Source organism: Mustelus asterias, chromosome 4, assembly GCF_964213995.1.
Source record: "Mustelus asterias chromosome 4, sMusAst1.hap1.1, whole genome shotgun sequence".
NCBI lineage: Eukaryota > Metazoa > Chordata > Chondrichthyes > Carcharhiniformes > Triakidae > Mustelus > Mustelus asterias.
This window is the reverse complement of record NC_135804.1, coordinates 24,758,595-24,775,093: the sequence shown is the minus strand read 5'-3', so window position 1 is coordinate 24,775,093 and position 16,499 is coordinate 24,758,595. Positions and strand designations below refer to the sequence as shown.

Genomic DNA, 16,499 nt, shown 5'->3' with positions numbered 1-16,499 from the left:
TCAATATTGCGCTGAAGCGTCAACCAAGCTAATGTGCTAAAGGCATACTGACATTTCAATCTATCAGCTGTTCAGAGATGAGTTCAACCATCTGAGCCACTCTTAAATTTTGAAATAACTTGTATATACAAATGTAAATATAGAGGAAACACAAAATATAAAACAGAATCACTGAAAATACACACCAGCTCTGTCAACATCAGAAAACAAATGGGTCAAAACTTGAGATCTGGTGCTGTATTCCCTGTGACTTAACTGAACTCCTTGGGCGAATCTTGGAGGCACTTTGGTTTTCATGTTGTCATTTTCATCAGATGAACCATTTTAGCAACGGTTTGCTTCTCTTATTATTTCTATGATGAAGTTGGGTGTTAATTAGTGTTTTGATGTCAGTAGGTTGGTAAGTATCAGGGCCATACGGCAGGGCATAGTTTACAATTGGGGGAGAGATAATTATGATGCAATCAGGCGGGAATTAGGAAGCATAGGATGGGAACAAAAATTGTCAGGCAAAAGCGCTAATGATAAGTGGAACTTTTTCAAGGAACAAATATTGGGTGTCCTTGATGGGTATGTCCCTGCCAGACAGAGAGGAAATGGCCGAGTGAGGGAACCATGGTTCACAAAAGAGGTGGAATATCTTGTCAAGAGGAAGAAGGAAGCGTATGTTAGGTTGAGAAAACAAGGTTCAGTTGGCTCGATGGAGGGTTAAAAGTTAGCAAGAAATGAGCTGAAAAAGGGGCTTAGGAGAGCTAGGAGGGGGCATGAGAAGTCCTTGGCGGTTCGGATCAAGGAAAACCCCAAGGCTTTTTACTCTTATGTGAGGAATAAAAGAATGACCAGGGTGAGGCTGGGTCCGGTCAAGGACGGCAGTGGGAATTTGTGCATGGAGTCAGAAGAGATAGGAGAGGTGATGAATGAATACTTTTCTTCGGTGTTCACCAAGGAGAGGGGCCATGTTTTTGAGGAAGAGAGGGTGTCACAGGCTGATAGGCTGGAGGAAGTAGATGTTCGGAGGGAAGATGTACTCGCAATTTTGAATAAACTGAAAGTTGATAAGTCCCCTGGGCCTGATGAAATATACCCTAGGATTCTTTGGGAGGCAAGGGATGAGATTGCAGAGCTTTTGGCATTGATCTTTGCGTCCTCACTGTCCACGGGGATGGTGCCAGAGGAGTGGAGAGTGGCGAATGTGGTTCCTCTGTTTAAGAAAGGGAATAGAAATGACCCTGGTAATTATAGGCCGGTTAGTCTTACTTCGGTGGTCGGTAAGTTGATGGAAAAGGTCCTTAGGGATAGGATTTACGACCATTTAGAAAGATGCAGCTTAATCCGGGATAGTCAGCACGGATTTGTGAAGGGCAAGTCTTGCCTCACAAATTTGATAGAATTTTTTGAGGAGGTAACAAAGTGTGTTGATGAAGGTAGTGCAGTTGATGTCATATACATGGATTTTAGTAAGGCGTTTGATAAAGTCCCCCATGGTCGGCTTATGAAGAAAGTAAGGATGTGTGGGATAGAGGGAAGTTTGGCCGATTGGATAGGTAACTGGCTATCTAACAGAAGACAGAGGGTGGTGGTGGATGGAAAATTTTCAGACTGGAAACCGGTTACCAGCGGAGTGCCACAGGGATCAGTGCTTGGTCCTCTGCTATTTGTAATTTATATAAATGACTTGGAGGAGGGGGCTGAAGGGTGGATCAGTAAATTTGCTGATGACACCAAGATTGGTGGAGTAGTGGATGAGGTGGAGGGTGGTTGTAGGCTGCAAAGAGATATAGATAGGATGCAGAGCTGGGCTGAAAAATGGCAAATGGAGTTTAACCCTCACAAATGCGAGGTGATTCATTTTGGTAGGACAAATTTAAATGTGGATTACAGGGTCAAAGGTAGGGTTCTGAAGAATGTGGAGGAACAGAGAGATCTTGGGGTTCATATCCATAGATCTCTGAAGGTTGCCACTCAAGTGGATAGAGCCGTGAAGAAGGCCTATAGTGTGTTGGCGTTCATTAACAGGGGGTTTGAGTTTAAGAGCCGTGGGGTTATGCTGCAACTGTACAGGACTTTGGTGAGACCACATTTGGAATATTGTGTGCAGTTCTGGTCACCTCACTACAAGAAGGATGTGGAGACACTGGAAAGAGTGCAAAGGAGATTTACCAGGATGCTGCCTGGTTTGGAGGGTAGGTCTTATGAGGAAAGGTTGAGGGAACGTGGGCTTTTCTCTTTGGAGCGGAGGAGGTTGAGAAGAGACTTGATAGAGGTTTATAAGATGATGGGGGGGATAGATAGAGTGAACGTTCAAAGACTATTTCCTCGGGTGAATGGAGCGGTAACTAGGGAGCATAACTATAGGGTTCATGGTGGGAGATATAGGAAGGATGTCCGAGGTAGGTTTTTTACTCAGAGAGTGGTTGGGGTGTGGAATGGACTGCCTGCAGGGATAGTGGAGTCAGAAACTTTAGGAACATTTAAGAAGCTATTGGATAGGCACATGGAGTACTTCGGGATGATAGGGAGGAAATAGCTTGATCTGGGTTTCAGACAAAGCTCGGCACAACATCGTGGGCCGAAGGGCCTGTTCTGTGCTGTACTGTTCTATGTTCTATGTAACCAATGGTTCACTTTTATTTAACAAAACGGGCAGTTTCTGCCTCACCATAGGATGAAGAGATACAATTTTGTTGCTGTATGCACCACAACCGTTATTAACTGGTAGTGGGATAGATATCATTTTGGCTCAGTAAATGATTGGAAACATTTTTGGCTGAACTTTTTTATCATGAGATGAGAAATCAGCAATTAAACTGGAAATTTGACGTTTCCATGTTTCAGATATAGCCAAAAAGCCAGACGTATGCAGCTGTCATGTAAACTGGAAGCAGATTTGATACAAAACAATTCTAAATGCATCTTCCTGTATCCCTACCTATAATTGTTTCTGCTGCCCTCTGAGGTCGATGTCACTACCTGTTGAGACGAGTTTTTATGTAGCTTGAAAATAATGCCATTATCCATGTCCTGTCTACAGCTATTCACCTTGAACTGAGTACCATGTTCTAATCACTGGACAGAAGAGCAGAGTTGGCTTGGAAAGCTGTGGAAAGACAGTTAGGTACTTTCCAGCAACTCAAACAAGGGTTGGGTCACTGCCATCTATTTATGCACAATCAGAAATGTTACAAACCTCAGTTTCTGACTATGTTTTGGAGAAATACCAACTCTTGTAGCAACTGTTGCAATGGATCTCTATCAATCTTTAGCCAATTAGATAACATTATTTGAAGATCTATGGGGAGAGATGAATTTGTTCAAAATTTAAGATGCTAATAATCTGCCAACTTCAAATTTTAAAAATATCAGCTGAAATAATTTAAGGATTCCTAACTAATTGAATATCTTTTACATATTGTTAAATTAATGTTTAATGAATAAATCCAAACATCCTTCAATTATCAGATAATTATGCCACAATATTTCACATTTTCAAACAAAAACTATGACAGTATATGAAGAGGAATTAAACAAACACACCACTAAATTGACACTGTGGCTTATAAAGACTTGCGCTAGAAACTCAGTCCTATTTATTACTTCACTCCCTGCCATCCCCCAGGAGTGCTCTTATCTTATGAAACCTTGAAGGTTCATTCAGTTTTCCAGGGATCAACCCAAAGGTATGTTACAGCTCTCTGGAATTCACTATTTCTCTTCAGTGTTCAAGATTCTGTGGTGGTTCTTTCATTAACCTTTTGGCTCTATGACCCACAACCACCTCTTTACCTACCTTGCAACTGTAGATGCCTCATATTTTTGACTGGGGTTTTTGCTGGCAAATACCCAACTGTCTTTCCATAGCTTTCCAAACTAACTCTGCTGGTTGCTTTCGACCACAAGACTCTGTGACCATTGTAGGTTTATTTCATTAGCTGTCAACAAGAGCAAATCTTCCAGCTGCTTTTCCCCTCATGAAATCCAAACTGACCCACCCGCATTTCATGTGGTGAAGGAGGAAGTCACCATTCTCTCTGCTTGAAATGTGGCATAACTGACATTGGTTTTCTTCGGCTCTCTCAGCTTGGTGAACTACAACCTGCACCTGGGCCAACACTAACTGCCTCTGTTCCCAAACTGACTGCTTGTTTCTATTAACAAACTCACACTGATTAAATTAAACAAAGGTATCTTTTACTCCCATCTCCAAAATGCTTTGGGATGTTCTTGCACAGCAATGTAAATTAATTATTTTACCCTCAATAGAACTCTTTGATTCTGTGAGCCATATGAGTAATTTATATTTCTAATGGAGTTTTGCGAACCTTTTCTGGAATTGCTAGCATTTAGCTTTTATGGAGATTCTACCCAAAGTCCAGAAATTGGTCACATGTTGTGTAGGTTTTTTAACTATCAACTCTTGACCGTGTGAGATTAATGTAGGTTAATTAAACCTAGGCTTGATGAATTTATCTTTTATATTTACGTGGGGTTTTAAAAATCTGTTTCTTAACCATGTTTTTCCATTTCACACTTCAATTTCCAAGACTAAAAGTTACATTCTAAAATATATTAATTAGAAACCATATTTTTGCAGAAATATCCATTTGACTTGTTACTTTTGATTAGTGTGTTTCATGGATTGAAGGAAAAAATGTTTGCTATGTTTCCCCTTTAATTGTAATCTCTGCTTCTATATTTGAAGAAACTTGTCTTCAGTATTAATCTGGCTTCTGTATTGGGATAAGCTATGGAAGTGTCCAACTGGAATTATTTATGCAGTGTATCTAATAGTTGTTTTTCTCATTCTATAATTAAAGCTTATTACTATTTTAACAGGTCAGCATTTAGTATCCAGTTTGATGATTACCATTTGTAAAGTTTGCACCAGCTTTTGTGATGACCAGCTGACAAGAGAATCAGTGAAACTTAGAATTGAGAGATAGAACTTGTTGCAACAAAATGCAGCCATAAACTAACACAGTATTTAATTTGATGTGCTGAAACATGTCTTTTTTTCTCCCCAGAGTGGTGTGATGTCATGGCAACTGCCAGTTCTAGTGTTACTGGGAGTGACCAAACCTTGGAAAAGTCACAGTTGAACTTAAAAAGTAAGTCCAGACTTGGTTCACGCCAATTAGTTTACAAACTAACTACAGTATTGAAGTTATGGCCACACAGTTGACTACTCTTTTCGATAACCTCTCTAAATCCTACTTTCTAACTTTTACTTGGATAGGTTAACTGGTTCTGGTGCTGTGACATCATAAGAAGCATGAACAAGTTTATTTGGCTGGTTAGCAGTTATTTCTGGATTGATTCAAATGTTGACCTGTCAACCTGGAGATTGTGGTGGTTAGTTGAATCATCCAAGATTAACCTAATTAAAATTGCTATAAACTTCATAAGCATGTTATTGATCACTACTGTAAAGTTACTTAAGTGACAGATAAAACCAAAGCAGTAGATGTAGCATACATGGATTTTCAGAAGGTATTTAATAATATCTTACCTTTTGTGTAGTGCCTTTAATGACTAAAGGCTCTTTAGAAAAAGGCAATGTTGCACCATGGAAAGCAAGTTGATTGATGGACTGGCAACTGAGTTAGGGTGTGGCTTGGACTGGAGAAGGTTTGGAAATGCACCCCAGGATCAGTGCTGGTCCACTTTTGTTCTCCTGTGCATAAATGATTTAGACTTGGGCATAGGGGACATGATCTTGAAATTTGGTGACATAAAAGTAGGAAGTTTGGCCAATGATATGGGGAAACTATGAAAAAAAACTTAAGGCAGTCATAGACAAGTTAACAAGACTGATAGGTAGCATATGCAATTTAATGTAAATGTGCGGTAATGTATTTGGGAGAAAAAAGTCAAAGGATAGGAGTAAAAAAAATCAGTGGACAGACACTGGAAGGTCTGGAGCAACAGATCTTCAGTTTCAAATACATTTTCTGCAAGTGTGACTGAGTCGGTAAGATCATACAAGTTCAGTTGAATGTTGTCTTATACTCATGGGCATTGGGTTTAAGACTGAAGTAATGAAGAGTTTATCCAGTGCATTGAGGATCTAGTGAGAAGATTATGCAGTTTTGGGCAACCATTATAGAAACTACATTAAGGCCATAGAGCACGTACATCGTTGGTATAGAAGGATGTTACTGAAGATGAGAGACTTTGAGACTGGTTTCACTGGGCAGAGAAATCTGAGGTGTTTAACATTATGAAGGGTTTTGATGATGAATGGGGGGGTGGGGTGGTGAACACTTTGCTTGGAATGTTTATGACGAGGGGGTCATCAATTCCAAATGCTCATTATAAGGGTGGGAGAGATGTTAGAAATTTCTTCATGCAGAACATTATTAAACAATGGTAATCTTTGCCACAAGGAGTGAATTGAAGCAATTGTCTACTGCATTTTAAAATAAAAAATTGGTAACTGAGAAATTGAGGAAAATACAAAAACGGGGAGAGAGCATGTTAGGTGTAATTTCTGATTTGATCCAGGCTTAGCTTCTTGTGGATTGGGAATCAAGAACTATAAGTTCCATCAGGTCTCAGAAGTTTTGCTTGTGAGCAGGCTGGGAGTGGGTGCCACGTGCGCAATCATCCTGATAGCAGTGCACCTAAGTAAAAGAGGAAACAATAGAAAGACGTGAAAACACCAGTCATATGACCTAGAGTGGAATGCCATCATTGAGAAGAGTCACGGGTGTGGAACAGAAAGAGGTCTCAGAGAAAGTTCCATAAGGGTCAGGGAGAGGTCTCTGTTAATTATCGTAGACGTAGCGAAAGAGGTGCTAAGTGGAGAACTGAAGAGAAACCCTTGTGCTCAGAGGATGCCTCTGGCACCTCCATGCTTTGGGCCATTGGGCATAGATAACCCTTTGGAGCATTGGTGTTCTGCATGGGGTGGTTGAAAAGCTGAAGTTGTACTTTGAGTTCTTGCTGGAGTGCAAACTTGGGAATCCAGGAGAACGGAGTCTTGAGAGATGAGATTGAAACTCTGCAGCGTTTTTGGGACCGTCAGAGTTTGAACAACCTTTTGGGTGATATATTTAAAGAATCCCTTGTAAGAGTTTCAATAAGATTGGTTGACTTGAATTTTACTGACGTTTGGGTGGGTGGCTGTGAAATCCATGGGATTTGTCTTGGTTGCATCTGCCATTGATAGTTTGCCCGTTAATTCACATATACTTCATTAACATTGAATTGCAGAGAATGAGATAGATATTGTAAATTGCAGATCTTTCTGACCTTTATATAATATTTGTTCTTTTTTCAAAACCTGTGCATATTGTGGCTTTATTCTTTTCTAAATGTCTTGGATCTCAAATTTTGTTTACTTGAAACAAAAAATTACCGGTCAGATTGTTCCAAAAACTTGAGTTTGGTCCCGGATCTTTAAAAGTTACCTTTGGATTGATTTAGAAGCCAGGGACTCTTTTTCACTGGGGGCAGGGTTATGGGATGCTAAATGGGGAGGGGTAGACATTGAGATTGCACCTGGGAAACTTGATACAAATCATTTTAGTGACTTTGCTGTTTAGAATGATAGAATCCTACAGTGCAGAAGGAGGCCATTTGGCCCATCGAGTCTCCACTGACCACAATCTCATCCAGACCCTATTCCCACAACCCCATGCATTTACCCTAGCTAGTTTCCCCTTGGCACGACGGAGCAATTTAGCGTGGGCAATCCACCCAACCTGCACATTTTTGGACTGTGGGAAGAAACCAGAGCGCCCGGAGGAAACCCACGCTGGCACAGGGAAAATGTACAAACTCCACACAGACGGTGACCCAAGCCAGGAATTGAACCCAGGTCCCTGGTGCTGTGAGACAGCAGTGCTAACCACTGTGCCACCGTGCTGCCCTTTCTGTAGAACTTAGACAGGATTCCTATCCTATCAACTCAACTTGAGACAAAGCATTAATATTTGTACATGCAATCCTGAATTTTCTCCCAAGATAACTTACTGGCAAACTGCTTAAATCTGATCTTTAATAAACGTGTAACACTTTGGTCTAAATTTCCTAGTCTGACTAAGCCTCCTGGAAGCAATTTAATATAGATGGTGAGGTTCAGCTTGATTGCCCAATTTGTTTGCAGCAGCACCTGAACTCTGAATAACTTGACACGCATTCAAATTTGTGTCAAATGTTGCCAGCTTACTTGTGGAGTGGAAGATGCTAATTCTAACCAGTTCTCTGCCAAGTTTTAGAGTTCAAAAGTATCTGGAGATGCCTTAAAGGCTGTAAATAATTTTATAAATTTGATTGATCACTTTTAAATCAGTGAAGTCCCTGCAGTTCTTTTATTTGTTCATGGGTTGTGGGCGTCATTGCCCATCCTTAGTTACCCATGAGAAGATGGTAGTGACCTACTGCCTTGAACCACTCCAATCCCTGAGGTGTAGGTACACCCACAGTGCTGTTAAAATCCCTACAGTGCAGAAGGAGGCCATTTGGCCTATCGAATTTGCACCAGCCCTCCAAAAGAACATCTTTGCAAGGCCACCTTCCCCCGCCTATTCCCATAACCCTGCACATTTATCATGACTAATCCACCAAACCTACACATTTTTGGACTGTGGGAGAAAACGGGGCACCCAGAGGAAATCCACACAGACACAGGGAGAATGTGCAAATTCCACACAGACAGTGACCCAAGCTAGGAATCGATCACACGTCCCTGGTGCTACGTGGCAGCTTTGCTATTTACCGTGCCACAGTGATGGAGGGAATTACAGGAATACAAATTCGTTGTGTGCTGGGCTATTTAAGAGTCAACCTCATTGCTATGGGTCTCAAGTCATTTGTAGGCCAGACCAGAAGTGTAGTAAAAGAAAACAGGATCAGTAGAACAGGTCAGGACTTGCAGGATTCTCTTGCAGACTGAAGCTCTGTCCAAAGCCTGCACATGCTCAGAAGGGAGAGAGGCTAACAAGAACTCTCTAACACTACTTCCACCTTAAATTTCAATGTCCCGTCAAGACAGAAATATAACACAAGTAATGTCTTAACTATGCGGATGTTTGTCAGGAGCTTTACAGTTGCATTGCGACCTACGTCATACCACTGGTGAATCTTGTAATGGTGCATCAGGAATTGTCAGTTAAGAGGTAAATGGAGAATCTGTCCATGAAGGTTCCTCTTCCTCTTCCACAGCAGAGTCAATTGGCAAAGCTAGAAACACAGTAATCACTTCCTGGTGAACGTCCAGAGCATCATTACCTTCTGCCATGTTATCAGTAATGGTTGCTGACTCTGAAACCTTTCCTGACTTGGGGTCATACCGCAACCAAATATGGTCTTGGTGTTTGCAGGTAGCTCTTCTGTTTTGCAGTCTCACGACTCAAGATACTGGACCACTTTGGTTTAAAATTGTTCCTGGTGTTAGAGAACAGATCAGAAACTCTAAGATGTTATGAAGTTAGCCTAGACCCTACCTTTTTTTGATTTTGGCAGTTGGGCAATCATAAGGTGTTTCACTCCAAATGCCTTTTCTTGCTGCATTGGTGACGAGCAGTGTCCATAAACTTGCAATGATTGGCAAAGTGTGGCCCTCAACACCTAAAACACTCCACTGCTTCAACTTTTTTTCTGGAAGCTTCTTTCTACATCTGGTGCAGTGTCCATGCCTGGGCACTGCCATTAGCCTGCTGAATCGCTCTGGCATGGCTAGCAGCCATTTCAGTGCCTTGAGAAATTTCTAGAGCTTCTGAAAAGTAAGTAAGCATGGCTCCCCCCAACAACTGACAGTGAATTTTGTCCTCATTAATGCCACAAACTAGCCTGTCTCTGAGCATATCTTCTAAAACTATTCCAAAATTGGTGTTCAGAAAACTGGCGTAACTCTGTCACAAAGTTACTGCGGATTGAACAACTTTTTGAAAAATGGCGATGAAATTTGTATCTTTGAACAATCATCAAGGGCTTTGAACTATGGGATTCTGGATTGGAGCGACTCATCTTCAGACTGGGAACCGACTTTGCACATGCGCAGAAGAAAAGGAAGCAAGGAAGTGAAATATTGTGCAACTATAGGTCAGGTGGATTGAAGAGAATGCCGTTGAAGAGAAGGTGTTCTAGAGAGCAAGACACTGGGTTGGGGACATGGAGATGGTCCTAATCAAAGAAGATCCAAAAGCGGGGAGTGGGACAGAAACTGATCCCAGGTAAGGGCCAAGGACAGAGATTAGAAGAAGATCCTGTTAAGCAAAGTTGAGAGGAATAGCAATCGGCTCCAAATTAAAGGGAGAGCGCTGCAGGGAGCTTCCACCCTAAACACGTTAAAGAAGCCATCCCCTACGCACAAGCCCTCTGTGTACATCGGATCTGCTCAGATGAGGAGGATCACAACAGACACCTACAGACACTGAAAGACGCCCTCGTAAGAACAGGATATGGCACTCAATTCATCGATCGACAGTTCCGATGCGCCACAGCAAAAAACTGCACCGACCTCCTCAGAAGACAAATACAGAACACGGCGGACAGAGTACGCTTCATTGTCCAGTATTTTCCTGGAGCGGAGAAGCTACGGCATCTTCTTCAGAGCCTTCAACATAGAAATCATAGAAACCCTACAGTACAGAAAGAGGCCATTCGGCCCATCGAGTCTGCACCGACCACAATCCCACCCAGGCCCTACCCCCATATCCCTACATATTTACCCACTAATCCCTCCAACCTACGCATCTCAGGACACTAAGGGCAATTTTTAGCATGGCCAATCAACCTAACCCGCACATCTCTGGACTGTGGGAGGAAACCGGAGCACCCGGAGGAAACCCACGCAGACACGAGGAGAATGTGCAAACTCCACACAGACAGTGACCCAAGCCGGGAATCGAACCCAGGTCCCTGGAGCTGTGAAGCAGCAGTGCTAACCACTGTGCTACCGTGCCGCCCCATGTCATCAATGAAGACAAACACCTCGCCAAGGCCATCCCCACACCCCCACTACTTGCCTTCAAACAACCGCGCAACCTCAAACAGCCCATTGTACGCAGCAAATTACCCAGCCTTCAGGAGAACAGTGACCATGACACCACACAACCCTGCCACAGCAACCTCTGCAAGACGTGCCGGATCATTGACACAGGTGCCATCACCTCACGTGAGAACACCATCCACCAGGTGCATGGTACATACAACGTTGTCTACCTGATACACTGAAAGAAAGGATGTCCCGAGGCATGGTACATTGGCGAGAGCATGCAGACGCTACGACAACGGATGAATGGACACCGCTCAACAATCATCAGGCAGAAGTGTTCCCTTCCTGTCGAGGAACACTTCAGCAGTCCAGGCCATTCAGCTTCTGATCTTCGGGTAAGCGTTCTCCAAGACAGCTTTCAAGGCACACGACAACACAGAATCGCCGAGCAGAAACTGATAGCCAAGTTCCGAGGACAACCTTAACAGGAATCTTGGGTTCATGTCACATTATCTGTAACTCCCACGATTTGCCTGGGCTTGCAAAATCTCACTAACTGTCCTGGCTTGAGACAACTCACACCTCTTTAACCTGTACTTAACCCTCTCTCCACTCACATTGTCCGTACCTGTAAAGACTTGATTACTTGTTAAGACTCGTAATCCACCATTATCTTGTAATTGAGTTTGTGCCTTTATATGCCCTAACTCCACTCACCTGATGAAGCAGCAGCGCTCCAAAAGCATGTGCTACCAAATAAACCTGTTGGACTTTAACCTGGTGTTGTGAGACTTCATACTGTGCCTACCCCAGTCCAAAGCTAGCATCACGTCATTAATGTGGTGTGTCTGTCCACAGTTTGCCTGTTAATTCACGAGTACTGCATACCTGCCCTTTTAGAGTATCTCATAGTTATTGTTTTATTTTTCCTCATTTTCACATGTATAAGATATAGCTGAAGTGAGGGAATAGTGAAAATTTGATTCATTTTTGTGCATTTGTATTGGCATTGTTCCAATCTTTCACCAAGTTGGGTGGGGGGGAGGTGGGTAAAACTCCCAACTGCTTGGTGTCATACTTGGCACAAAGGAAAATGATTGCAGCTATTGGAGGTCAATCGTCTCAGTCCCAAGACATCGCTGCAAGAGTTCCGAAGGGTAGTGCCTTCGGCCCAATCATCCCAAAGCCGGTCCACCATCCATAAGACACAAGTCAGGATTGTGATGGAATACTCTCCATTTGCGGGGATGAGCGCAGCTCCAACATTCAAGAAGCTTTTCACCATCCAGGACAAAGCAACCCATTTGATTATCATCCCATCCAGCATCTTAAATTTTTATTCCTACCACTGATGCACAGTGCAGCATTGTGTACCATCTACAAGCTGCACTGCAGGAACTTACCATGGTTCTTTCATCAGCAGCTTCCAAACCCGCCACCTAGAAGGGCAAGGATAGCAGATGGATGGGATGACCACAATCTACAAGCTCCCCTCCAAGCCATGCCACCCTGACTTAGAACTATATCGCTATTCTTTGGCTGTCACTGGGTCAAAATCCTGGAATTTCCACCCCAACTGCACTGTTAGCTACACCACATCACCTGCTGTGGTTCATGAAGGTGGCACATAACCTTATCGAGGGCTATTACGGGTGGGTGGTAAATGCTGGCCTAGCTAGCGACGTCCGCATCCTGTGAATAAAGTAATGAAAATAAATAAATCTGATTGGGTTGGCTGCATGTGTGCTAATCCAGGCTTGAGTCATCCACAGTTATGTTGCTTGTCTTTCTAAATTTTCTTCAGCAACCAAATAAACAGAGAGAAATCCAACATAAGGAAGGAATTGAGAGGCTAATTAGCAATACACACATTTGTTTTAATTCATTCATGGGATGTGGGTATTGCTGGCTAGGCCAGAATTTATTGGCTAATCCTAATTGCCCTCGAGAAGATAGTGGTGAGCTGCTTTCCTGAACAGCTGCAGTCCATGTAGGTAAACCCATGGTGCTGTTAGGGAGGGTGTTCCAAGATTTTGACCCAGCAGCAGTGAAAGAATGGAAGTATATTTCCAAGTCAAGATGGTATGTTTGGGGGAGAGCTTCCAGATGGTGACATTCCCATGTATCTGTTGCCCTTGCCCTTCAAGATGGTAGCGTTTGTGGGATTGTAAGGTGCTGTCTCAGGAAGCTTGGTGAGTTCCTGCAGTGCATCTTGGTATACACTGCTGCTACTGTGCATCGGTGGTGGGGGGTATGAGTGGGCTACTTTGTCTTGGATGATGTTTGAGTATTATTGAAGCTGCACTTATCCAGTTAAGTGGAGAGCATTCCATTATACCCTGACTTGTGGTATTGCGGCATACTAATCAGAGAGAGATACAACTTTCCTAACATTTGGCTGGAATGTTCATGTTTGATGGTTTCTTGAGGCACACAGTTGAAAAACATTAACATCCGATTTCTATATAGCATCTTGATTTAAATTTAACAAGAGTTTTCAAGTGCAAGATTGTTCTAATAATTCATATAAATGTCTAATTTAGTCAACTTTACAGACTGGTGAACAAAATGTTGCTAGATCTAAAATAGCACTGAACATTGAATAAGCTGGCTACTGCACTGATTTCAGAGGGCTGTATTTGTGTTGAGTTTCCAGTAGTCGCTAATAATCTATCTGCAATATTTCATCATTTCCATAAAAGCAGTTGCAGCGAGCAGACCTGTTTTGAAATTAATAAGTTATAGTTTTTAGTAACATAATTTTCTTGATTCATTATCTAGTTAATACTCTCAAAAGAAATTGTTAAAATTAGTTTACACAAAGTTACGCATTGGCTCTGCCTGCATTGGTATCATCTATTGACGTAATTCTAGCTAGAAGTGAGACAGACTTGTTTCTTTTGGCATTATATGGTTGCAGTAACAGAACAAACTGCAGAGCTGTGTTATGAGTCATAATGTGATCAACTGGGGAAAAAAAATCCATGTTTTTAATGGCAAACCTTTTTAATGTAGTACAAGTTAAGAGTTGTTTCCTAAAAGGATAATTTTTTAATGTTTTGAGAAGTTTGTTTATACTGTATCTTCATTTAAGATCCTGTAAACCCCAAGGATTTAACAGATCAGGACTCATTCTTGCAGTCATCCAGTATGTTTAAGTTGGCAAGTAACGCAGCCATACATACTGACTAAGAAGGTGATTTTTGATCTCTGTTGTTCGCAGATGTCAGCCAATGTGGTGGTGGGGAATTCAGCACCCTACATAGGGAGGGGGATATCAGCAGTATTGTCATTCTCTACTTCTATTTAGTGGTTACAGTTGAAAATATGCATGTGGTTATCTTGGGGACAGGATCAAACACAGTTGTGATATCCCATGGTTCAAGTTGTACTTGATGTCTAGGTTTGATCATTTGGGCGGTCTGCTGAGTGTCATTGGTGCTATTGGAACTGTAGACCATTAGAAAGTCAGTGGGGTGGATGGTGGGGCGGGGTGTTGGTGGGGGTTTGGGGATGCTCAGGGTAAAGCTTGAACTCCAAGTGGTAGTCATGGTTGTAGTAAAAACGCTGCTCCAATTGAATTTGGATAATTCAGCACTTTGATACGACTAGTACCTTTGTTTTTTCCTCCCTAAAGTGAGCCATTTTGTCTTTGGAATGCAAACTGAATGTTGTGGGGTCTTTGTTGTTGCACTTCCAATGGTATGGGGCCTCAGGTTGGACATCTGCATTAAGGTGAATGTTAAATATCAAAAACAGTAAAATTATTGGTTCCTCGGGGCGACTGTTTGCTCTTATGTTTAACTCCGGAAATCCAGACATAAAATATAATCTTTAAATTATTCATCACTAACAGAAGTACAATTACTTTTGCCATCAAAGTAACATTTGTATCATATATCACATTTAATACAGAAAAATTTCCAAGGTGCTTCACAAGGATGGGATGTGGGAGGAATAGAGGTGGAATCAAAGAAGGTAATATTAGGAGGGTGATGAAAAATTTGATTAAAGAGTTTGATTTTAAGCAAGACTTTGAAGAAAGAAAGGAATGTGGAGAAGCAGAGGAATTTGGGGAGGAAATTCCAAAGCATGGAACCAAACCGCTAAAGGCGGCGATGAAAAGAAGAGAGTAGCGACTCGAGACTGGAATCAGGGGTGGTGTTGGAGGTTGCGTTTGCGGAGGTTACTGAAATAAGGAGGGGTGAAGTAATGAAGAGATCGAAACAACAGCTGGAAGAGGATCTTGCATTTAAATAACTGTGTACAGTTGCATTATTGGATTAAAAGAAATCTAATGCCTAATAGATTCCCTGAATAGAATTGATTTTTTTGCCCTGTTAAAAGTGGCTTGAAGTATGCCAGGTGGTGCAAAGTTGGACACTGCTTTTGGGTCATGGGGTAGAATCAAGTCAACTGTTGATATAAATTCTACTCGGCGTACTGCCTGCGAAGGGCCCCAATATGATAAGTAAGTGGGGCAATTCTCAATTCAGCTCAGTAGATATGGAGCCATAGCAAACAACTGAACCTGCTTGTACATTAATTGGCACTAAGTTGAATCTTATGTAGAGGCTACAGAGTGACTTGTGTGTGAAATAGAAAGTTGTCACATTGGTGCAAGGGTTGCTGCTGTTCAAGATTAAGCCGTGTAGATGGTGATTTAATCATTTAACCATTTAACCATGGTATATTGAACCTGGAAGCACTTGATTTTGGCATTATCTATTTGAAATAGAAAAACTTTTGTTCCTCGGCGTTAACATCCCTCCCGTTGAGCACAGAGTTGATATGTTTCTAAAAAAGTAAAAGCTGTTTGAATTTATTAAGCCAGGTGGTTTGAAGGGATGGTTAATGCAGAACTATATGATTATCATTGATCTTTCAGCTACACTTATTCATTTACCTTCTTGACATTTCCGGTCTGCAACCCCTGTGATCAACTAAAATGGTTAACACAAAGTTAAACCAGACATTGTACTTCATAATCATCCCTTTTGAAAGATGTCTTTTGTGTTATGAAAATGACATTTAATGATGCTGCTACTCATTGGAGAAATCTTCACTTTCCACTCTGCTTTAAATGCGTCATTACCATTTGTACAAATTCAGTGTCATAAAATCATAGAATCCCTACAGTACAGGAGGAGGCCATTTGGCCCATCGAGTCTGTACCAATCCAACCCAGGCCCTATTCCTCTAACCCCACGCATTTACCCTGCTAATCCCCCTGACACTAGGGTCAATTTTAGCATGACCAATCCACCTAACCTGCACATTTTTGGAGTGTGGGAGAAAACCAGAGCACCCAGAGGAAATCCACGTAGACACGGGGAGAATGTGCAAACTCCACATAGACAGTGACCCAAGGCTGGGAATCGAACTTGGGTCCCTGGCGCTATGAGGCAGCAGTGCTAACCACTTGCCACCGTGCCGCCCAAATATTTTAAATAGATTCTCATTTCTTCCAAGTGGGGAGAATGATTTCCACCGTGACCATCAAAACATTAGCTCGAAACAAAACAAATTGCATTCATGTAGCATCTTTAATGGAGTAAAA

The 16,499-nt window shown here is 42.1% G+C and overlaps 1 protein-coding gene across 3 annotated transcripts in view; it reads left to right on the top strand.

The window, feature by feature from the left end:
- wwp2 (WW domain containing E3 ubiquitin protein ligase 2) overlaps positions 1-16,499 on the top strand; it is a 207,083-nt gene that overhangs the window by 20,458 nt on the left and 170,126 nt on the right. For all 3 annotated transcript variants that reach the window (XM_078210656.1, XM_078210653.1, XM_078210654.1), the window contains one exon: positions 5,022-5,105. In XM_078210656.1, coding sequence (XP_078066782.1) covers positions 5,036-5,105 — 70 coding nt within the window. In that variant the 5' untranslated portion in view covers positions 5,022-5,035. The remainder of the gene's footprint in view (positions 1-5,021; positions 5,106-16,499) is intronic.